The 9,633-nt window shown below is 37.5% G+C and overlaps 1 protein-coding gene across 4 annotated transcripts; it reads left to right on the top strand.

Moving 5' to 3' along the window:
• Positions 1-3,968: 3,968 nt before the first annotated feature.
• On the top strand, positions 3,969-9,405 carry LOC136711621 (histamine N-methyltransferase). 4 transcript variants are annotated; one of them, XM_066687987.1, is made up of 8 exons: positions 3,969-4,081; positions 5,128-5,227; positions 5,345-5,483; positions 5,740-5,792; positions 6,255-6,362; positions 6,781-6,911; positions 7,586-7,679; positions 8,671-9,405. In XM_066687987.1, exons 3-8 carry the CDS (start codon positions 5,347-5,349, stop codon positions 9,021-9,023), a joined length of 876 nt encoding a protein of 291 aa, XP_066544084.1. In that variant the 5' UTR covers positions 3,969-4,081; positions 5,128-5,227; positions 5,345-5,346; the 3' UTR covers positions 9,024-9,405. The 4 variants fall into 4 exon arrangements, with proteins under 4 accessions (XP_066544084.1, XP_066544081.1, XP_066544083.1 ...); XM_066687984.1 differs by having other exon boundaries at positions 5,332-5,483; XM_066687986.1 differs by lacking the exon at positions 3,969-4,081 and adding an exon at positions 4,465-4,601 and having other exon boundaries at positions 5,332-5,483.
• Positions 9,406-9,633: the final 228 nt, after the last annotated feature.

Here is a 9,633-nt window from a genome sequence, read left to right as displayed (position 1 = left end):
ACTGACAAAGAAATGATCAGTCTATCATTTTAATGGTAGGTGTATTTTAACAGTGAGAGACAGAATAACAACAAAACAATCCAGAAAAACGCATTTCAAAAATGTTATAAATTGATTTGCATGTTAATGAGGGAAATAAGTATTTGATCCCCTATCAATCAGCAAGATTTCTGGCTCCCAGGTGTCTTCTATACAGGTAACGAGCTGAGATTAGCAGCACTCTCTTAAAGGGAGTGCTCCTAATCTCAGCTCGTTACCTGTATAAAAGACACCTGTCCACAGAAGCAATCAATCAATCAGATTCCAAACTCTCCACCATGGCCAAGACCAAAGAGCTGTCCAAGGATGTCAGGGACAAGATTGTAGACCTACACAAGGCTGGAATGGGCTACAAGACCATCGCCAAGCAGCTTGGTGAGAAGGTGACAACAGTTGGTGCGATTATTCGCAAATGGAAGAAACACAAAATAACTGTCAGTCTCCCTCGGTCTGGGGCTCCATGCAAGATCTCACCTCGTGGAGTTTCAATGATCATGAGAACGGTGAGGAATCAGCCCAGAACTACATGGGAGGATCTTGTTAATGATCCCAAGGCAGCTGGGACCATAGTCTCCAAGAAAACAATTGGTAACACACTACGCCGTGAAGGACTGAAATCCTGCAGCGCCCGCAAGGTCCCCCTGCTCAAGAAAGCACATGTACAGGCCCGTCTGAAGTTTGCCAATGAACATCTGAATGATTCAGAGGAGAACTGGGTGAAAGTGTTGTGGTCAGATGAGACCAAAATCGAGCTCTTTGGCATCAACTAAAGTCGTGTTTGGAGGAGGAGGAGGAATGACCCCAAGAACACCATCCCCACCGTCAAACATGGAGGTGGAAACATTATGCTTTGGGGGTGTTTTTCTGCTAAGGGGACAGGACAACTGCACCACATCAAAGGGACGATGGACGGGGCCATGTACCGTCAAATCTTGGGTGAGAACCTCCTTCCCTCAGCCAGGGCATTGAAAATGGGTCGTGGATGGATATTCCAGCATGACAATGACCCACAACACACAGCCAAGGCAACAAAGGAGTGGCTCAAGAAGAAGCACATTAAGGTCCTGGAGTGGCCTAGCCAGTCTCTAGACCTTAATCCCATAGAAAATCTGTGGAGGGAGCTGAAGGTTTGTGTTGCCAAACGTCAGCCTCGAAACCTTAATGACTTGGAGAGGATCTGCAAAGAGGAGTGGGACAAAATCCCTCCTGAGATGTGTGCAAACCTGGTGGCCAACTACAAGAAACGTCTGACCTCTGTGATTGCCAACTAGGGTTTTGCCACCAAGTACTAAGTCGAAGGGGTCAAATACTTATTTCCCTCATTAACATGCAAATCAATTTATAACTTTTTTGAAATGCGTTTTTCTGGATTTTTTTGTTGTTATTCTGTCTCTCACTGTTAAAATACACCTACCATTAAAATGATAGACTGATCATTTCTTTGTCAGTGGGCAAACGTACAAAATCAGCAGGGGATCAAATACTTTTTTCCCTCACTGTATATATATTCTAAACAAAAACAAATATTTTGTGCACTACAATACTTGTTTATTTACAAAGGTGCTGACCAATATAAGGCAACATCTATTAAAGATGGTTCTGAGAACAAATATGGATTGTTGGTTAAAGACTGTTACATTAGCAAAGAATGGAACATATAAGGATCAGCAGAATGCCAGTGCAACCACAGTTTCAGCTGATTGAACTACAACTGTTATGTGTAGCATTGCGAATGCAGAGGAAGCCACTCTCGAATTACAGGTTGAAGTTCAAACTGGTAAGTGTGCGTCAGCACAGGCATAAAAAAAACACATGTATGGATTTGGATATGGATTTACATGGACTGGGAACGCTCGATATCCTCAGTCAAAGACTGGTACTGGTGTGTCATATGCTGTGAAGTTTGATCAAATAACACTATACTGTCTCTTCTTCACCAGCATCTGGAAACTAAACACAACCAACTGAAAGACAAATCAGTTCAGTTTTTTTAAACACAAATTGGAAGAGCTGAAAACAGCACAAATAATATGCAATGGAATTCTTGCATTGGAAATATAAATTCACTTTGATACACTAGTAAGTTACCAAGTGGCTAAAACAGGGAAACCACACACTGTTGCAGAATATTTAATTATGTATGCTGTGATTGAGGCTTCGTCTTTGGTAAAGCCACACCTGCTCTTTTACCTGAGCTCACCGTTCCAAGATTGGAACTCTGTGCTGCTGTGTTAACTGTGGAAATTGCTGAGCTCATTGGCTGTCACCAATTGGCTGTCTGGACCATCCTTCCTTCCGGAGAAGTCAGCACCAGAAGACCAGGCTCCATTTGAACTGGCTGAACCAGAGTCAGATGCTGAGATCCATTCCAAGGTGACTTATCTGTCTACTAAAATCTTAGAAAACCTGTTGGGTACAAGCCACTTTGACCTGGAGTTCCCTCAGGAAGGCAAAAGGTCTAGCTCTAGCACAACTGGTTGCACAGGCTGACAATGTCTTACCGATATAGAGGTAATAAGAGCAGAACATGCAATTATAAAGATTGTATAGTACAAAGCATACCCAGATGAGATCTAATGCATTCAGTTGAAGCAAGACTGAATAGTCCTAATCTTAAACTGCATCCTATCATTGATCAGGAACACTTACTGCGCATTGGATGCATTACTTAGTCTATGCTTTTGACTGAGGAAACTCACCCTTTCCTTATTCCAGGTCAGCATCATGTTGCAATGCTGCTCATCTGCCACCACCATGAAAGAGTGAAACATCAAAGGAAACACTTCACTGAGGGCACTATATGAGCAAGTGGTATGAGGATATGCAGGAAACTGCGTGGAAAGCTGGAAAAAAATGGATGGCAGTCTTAGCTGCCGAGCGCCTACTAACAGATCCCCCATTTGTTTATGTAGAGCTGGACATCTTCAGGCCATTGGAAGTCATTACTCAGGCAACAATGTCGACAGCATGAGATTTATTAATTTGCATGTCCACAAGGGAAGTCCACACAGAGGTTATTGAATCCATGAGTTCATAAAGTTTCATAACTGCACTCTGCAGGTTCTTCTCTATAAGAGGCACTGCCAAGCAATTAAGATCGGACTGTGGGACAAATGTTGTTGGGGCATCCAAGGAGCTGAAGCTCGATTCCCCTGGTCTGAGTGATAGCGCTGTGGAGGACTTCCTCCTGTCTCAAAAATTCTATTGGATTTTTCAATCCCCAACATGCATCAAACATGGGAGTACATGATTGGGGTTGTGAGGTGCATCCTGGACTCTATGCTGCTCCAATTAGCAAATTCAAAGCTCACTCATGATGTCTTGACAACCCTTTTATCTCAATTCACTGCTATAATCAATGCAAGACCATTGATTTCTGTTTCTTCAGACCCAGAGGCACCCCTAATTTTAACTGCTTCAGTGCTTTTAATGCAGATGATTGACATGTCTCCAGTCCCTTCTGGAGAGTTTTCAAAGGCAGACCTACTCAAATATCAATGGAAGAGTTCAGATCTTGGCAAACACTTTCTGGGCAAGGTGGCATAAAGAGTATATTAACACACACCAGAGTAGGCAAAAATAGATCAAACCTTAAGGAAGGAGATGTTATTCTCATGAAGGACAAGCAAGCAAGGAGGAATGAATGGCTGATGTGAATCATTGTGAACACTCTTCCCAGAAAATATGGAGTAGTAAGGAAAGTGGAGGTGAAAGTAACCTGCCATCATACCTCAAAGACTTTCTTCAGACCTACTTCAGAGGCTGTTCTTCTTCTGTTATCTGAAGAGATGGACATGTAATTGAAATGGTAATGGCGACATCTTGAAAGATGCCAGGCAGGGAGTGTGCTGTCCTGCCTATTGGATTTGTCTCCATCTTTTGGCGGATGATAGTATGCAGTACTAAAGTAACTTCCTGTAAGACACAATCTGACCCAGAAGTATTGTTCAGTTGTTTACATTCATGCATAGTTTGTAAATGTGGTCAGGCCAGTTTTATCTACATCCATCCTTTGATCTTAACCCTTATTACGGCATTATCAGTAAGTCAAACATTTGGTTAACATTATATATTTTTTGACAAGTTCATATTTTGAGAGAAATGAAATACTATACAACTTTATTTGCAATTGCCATATTATATTAGATATCTGCATAGAGATGAATGAATAATAACTAAGATCTAATTGTTTCATGTTTTGTTGTTAGCTGTGTACAGCTACCCTGCATACTTACCTTATTTGTAAATGTTGTTGGTTGTATATTGATAGTATCATACTTTTCTGCGTTAAATCCTACCAAAAGACAACTCTTTCCTGTTCCTTGGAGGACTTTGATTTAGAGGAGTGTTTAGCTGACTGTTTAGTTTGATACACACTCACTGGGAGTACATTACATGAGAACAGTACAGCTAAACTAATGGTTCTGATATTCAGATTGGCTTTTTAGCTAAATATTGTAATCCAGGTTGGAGTTTTGAACTATATATATATATGAAAATACATTTGTCAGGAGGAGTACAATTCAGCAAAGCTACTGAACATATATGCCTTTTCTTCTCTGGTGTGTACTTGGCAACTGGTAATATATTTAATCAGTGATACTTTTGATTATACTCATTGATTGAAGATTTTAACTATTTCTGTGGAGCAGCCATTTGACTTTTAAGACAGCTGTTAAAAACTAATTATTGTCATTTAAAAAAAAAATCTTTAGTCCCTTATATTTGCCTTTTTAGGTAGTAGTGTGTCCAGTTACAAAAAAAAAAAAAGATAACTGAATAATAATTTACTGTTTCTCGAAAAACTGATTGTGCACAATTGATTGTGATTTTGTCCTCTACTCTAAATAAGTACAGAATATTAATGTCCACTTCTGCAAGAAAACCACGGTACCAAGTTACTGACATTAATCTTTTCAGTATCACTAAAATGTACTATCATGTTACTGAATCAAAAAAAATAATAATTGTACCTCCCTTTGTGATTTATGAAACGGTATTTCCAATTTTCTTTACTGAAAAAGTAATGGTTAACCTATTTGGTAAATACAACTCATGGCTCTCTGTTGAAATTCTATTTCACAACAGCTGTCCTAAATCCTGAAACAAATCCAAGCAGACTGAAACAAGACACACACAGAGGCACAGTGAGCAGGAGAAAGCAATTTTCCCACAACAGAGCAACAAGGTAAAGAAAATAAACTTGATATAAAATGCATCCTTAAATAGAGCATGTTCAGTATAATGTATTGTGTATTGTTAAAAAAAATTATACCTATATATATTTTCTAGCCTTGCTTTCCAGATATGGCTTCTACTGCAACAAACCCTGCAGGATACCAGGGTCGTTATGCACAAAGTTTTCAGCTGTTCCTGCAGCGCTCCACTGAACACAAAAGTATATTTGGTTTCATCGACAGAATTCTCCAGGATGAATTTCCAAGGTAATAGAATACAATTTTAGTTTAAAATGAATAAAAATAAACTCATTTTATTTCCAGTAACATGCTACATACATATATACATTGTGAAAGGAGGTGATTTTCATTTTATATACAATGTGCTGGTGGTTCAAATCGAAATAAAGTACCCAAAATAAAAGCCTAACTAAAGAGAAGCAAACTTTTTCTGAATGATAAATCTTTGTATATTTTTTCACTGTTGTTTATTGAAAATATATTTTCCGTTTCTGCTCTATAGTCTTGGAGATGGAAAATCAACCCTAAATGTTTTGGGTGTTGGAAGTGGAGGAGGTAAGCTGTGATTGTTTGTATTGTTGTAGCTGTTTGCTGATTTATTGTTGTAGCTGTTAAAATCATTGCATGCAACAAAAATAAAATGTTAGTTATGTCATCAGGTTTGTACACCATATCTGGGCTACTGACCCACAAACCCAGCAAACAAACACATGACTGCTGAAGGCTTGTGATGATACCGGCTCCCTCTGATCTGTTTGTTTGAATGAGACTGCGTTTTTTTCCAAGTGCAGGCTGTGGACACTCCTTTGATTTCTTTGAACAGCTTAGAGAGCTGTTTCATAACTCATTTGTACCATCTGTTGGGCGTCTTTTGCAATACAACTGAATTCTGTGAACTTCAATTTATTTAAGCTATCTAGCTATATATAACAAGTTCCTTATGGTTGTAATTTAAGTTATTAGGTGTACTTCACATTATTGATTACAATCATTGATTGGTACTTGTCTTGTTATCAGGGGAAGTTGATGCCCATGTGTTGGATAAAATGCAGGCTAAGCACCCAGGAAAGTCCATCAGTGCGGATGTAGTGGAGCCCAGCTCTGAACTGATCCAGAACTTCAAAGGTATTTTAAAGCACAGCTCCCAGTTCACCATGGCTTGTTTGTAAAGTGCTTAAGCACAAATGATTGGTTCAGCCAGTTTCCAAAGCATGATAATACGTTCCTCATTTGAAACACAATGCATCTAGGGCATCTCTCTTCAGGAAATGGGTCTGTGAAAACAAAATAAATGAGCAGATATACTCCCATTTCCCCTTTCTGTCAGGCATGCTCTTAATGTAGTATATTTTGACTATAACTATACTAACTGTAACTGATTTCACTATATAAATTGCATGTTAGGGAGATTATATATTATAACTTATATATAATTTTCTTCTCACAGTCCAGTGCTGTGAGAAAGTATCATATTCACAGTGATCTAATATTACAGATATATTTCAACTCTGAAAATTAATAAATGTTTTAATGAATTTCCTAGCACTGGTAGCAAAGACCCCAAATCTTGAAAACATCACTTTCAACTGGCATACGATGACAAGTAGTGAGTATGAAAATCAAGTGAAAGACAAGAAAGAAGCCAAGAGATTTGACTTTATTCACATGATTCAGGTACAGTAATATTATATATTAACTGAAACATTGCACAGGTTTCAAAGTTAGCTTCCTGTAAAAAGACATTGAATCAATTAATCTGTGTATGAATGAAGTGTTAATTGCTAATATTACCTCTCAATTTAAACATAACACTATATATCAGATACAGAGGCAATTCAAATTATTCTAGTATATAAAAAAGTCTATATCCTTAACACAATTGAAACGGTAATTGTTAATAATAATAATAATAATAATAATAATAATACTAATAATAATAATAATAATAATAATAATAATAATGCATGATTTCCAATAGGGTCTGTGGGCCTGGCCTTATACAATTATTATAGCCATTTCACAGAATATTGCAAGCACATTAAGTGGGGAAAATTTCAATTAGACCAAATTACATGTTTAATATTTCAGATTTATTGTTTAACCTGATCTGTGCCAAGAGTCACTTATGTGACAGAGGTACTAGTCAGGTTAAATTAATACAACAAGAAAACATCACTGATTCACAAAAAAAAGCAATATCTGCTTTGATCTAATAACTTCTAATATGAACAGTCCTTTGAGATGTGAGAAGAGTAGGACTGGTTAGGGCCTGTTGATGTTTTTGTTGTTAGCTTGTTGCTTTTAAATGGATATTTTTTAATTGAATTTTTAAATGCCATTTTCAATAGATGCTGTACTATGTGGAGGACTATTCAGCAACTATCAAGTTTTTTCATAGCCTCCTTAAACAGAAGGGCAAGCTCCTTATCATCCATGAATCAGGTATGCACATAATTGTTTAAAATTTAAACCATTTAAGCCATTTCTTATGATTTATACTGAGGATGTATTGCAAACAAGGCATTACATTAACATTACATTAACAGCATGTAGCAATGTTTCCACACCTCCTTAGAATTTTTTAGCTGTTGTTCATGTGTCACCGTGTGAAGACTTTAGAAGCTGTCAGTCTTTAGCAATTTATTCATGGCTAAGTTTATTTCAGTTGTCTTGATAACGTACATATGTTATGTGAGATGGCCTTCTGTTGACAGCGTGAAGATGTGGCTCACCCTCTCCTTACCTTGCCATTAGAGATTTAATAACTTGACTGAAACACTGGCAGTAAGCTTTGTTGCCAGAACCTGAAATTGACACGGGAGATTTAATAACAAGAATTTATTATCTCCTTGCGGCAGATCCATATACTAAATTACACTGATCAAACCCCATATCTGTCAGTACTGTTTGCAACTACTTTGTGTACCACAAGGTATTCAGGTCTCCAAGACCAGCAGTCAAAAACACATTATAAACCACAAAACAGTTGTTGTACTGTGGCAGATAGATACATTCATACACAAGCAGGTTTTGTTTTGGTCAGCAGGTTTCAGGGATGTGACTCAAAGAAATAGATTATGTCATGGATTATTTTATTGTTTATTCTCTTCAAATTGGTAGGATTATAATCTGAATATGTACCAGTGGGTGTGTTTTTATTTATGCTGGCATTCCCATTATAGAAGACCTTTTAAGGAGTAGTTTTAAAAGCCTTAAATCCCTTAATTTACCTAGTATATAACATCTGAAAGCAACAGTAACCCATTATAGGCCCCGTTTCCCGTTGGGTTATTCAGCTCACTAGGATGAATATGGATGGAGGGTGACGTTTATGCAGAATGGGGAGCTGATAAATATAAAGAGATTCCTCTGTGACTTTAGGACCACATTAACTACAATGAATATGTCTATTTTCTTACATTTCTCTTCTTAGCTAACAGTGGTTGGGAAATACTGTGGAAGACCTATAAGGAAGCACTCTGCTCGAATACGATCAGTGCATACCAATCAGCGGGTGACATCAAAGTCCATCTTGAGAACCTAGGCCTAAAGTATGAAGAACATGACATTCCCAATACCCTTGATATAACGGAGTGTTTCATCGAAGGAAATGAAACAGGACAGCTTCTTCTGGACTTCATGACAGACAAACCATATTTCTATGAAAAAACACCTCCTGATCTGAGAGCAGGGATTCTAGACTTAATGCGAAATAAATGCAGCACAGAAAGAGATGGGAGAATCATTTTCAATGGTAATTTGACTGCTCTATTAATTCATCCGTAAAGTATGGGTATACAGTGACATTAAGCCTGAGTCACTTTACAAGAGTGTTTTGTCATAAAATCCCATGTCTCTTCTGTTACTCGGGTCCTGTGACTATAGTGTTTGAAAGCATGCTTATAAATGCAACGAGAACAATTTGATTGAAGTACAAAATGCAGTCATTATTTTTTTTCCTGAATCTTTATCTTAGAATAAACAAGAAAATAGATTCAAAAGGACATATTAGTGGACCTCCATGTTTTCAGTTGAGAACACATCATCACCCTCATTGACAAATTCATAACACAGTGCATTGTATTACTATTGTAAACGTGGAGGCATATAATGGACATGTAATCATAAGTCATTCATTTTAAATAAAGAAATAAATATTGTTACCAAAGCCGATAAGCAATATCTGAAAATGGTTGAAAGGTAATGTCTTTTCTGGTTATGTTTTTTAAAACTGCATTATGCAAAGAGTGTACAGAAACAGAAACAGAAAGTACTAGCCTTGAAAAGTGCTTCCTGTGTTTATAAATATAGTTTTAAAAAGTTTTTATTGGGCCACCATTATAAGTATGAATTCACATCATACTTACAAACATCAATTTGACTGGGGATTAACCCG

This window comes from Amia ocellicauda, chromosome 16 (assembly GCF_036373705.1).
Source record: "Amia ocellicauda isolate fAmiCal2 chromosome 16, fAmiCal2.hap1, whole genome shotgun sequence".
In the NCBI taxonomy this organism is placed as follows: domain Eukaryota; kingdom Metazoa; phylum Chordata; class Actinopteri; order Amiiformes; family Amiidae; genus Amia; species Amia ocellicauda.
Note: the sequence above shows the minus strand (reverse complement) of the source record. Positions and strands in the feature narration are given on the sequence as shown.

Excerpts from the sequence above, each read along its gene's own strand:
- LOC136711621 (XM_066687987.1), top strand. The coding sequence starts at position 5,347 with ATGGCTTCTACTGCAACAAACCCTGCAGGATACCAGGGTCGTTATGCA. Across the intron at positions 5,484-5,739 it reads CTCCAGGATGAATTTCCAAG|TCTTGGAGATGGAAAATCAA; the intron begins GTAATAGAATAC and ends TCTGCTCTATAG. Across the intron at positions 6,912-7,585 it reads ACTTTATTCACATGATTCAG|ATGCTGTACTATGTGGAGGA; the intron begins GTACAGTAATAT and ends CATTTTCAATAG.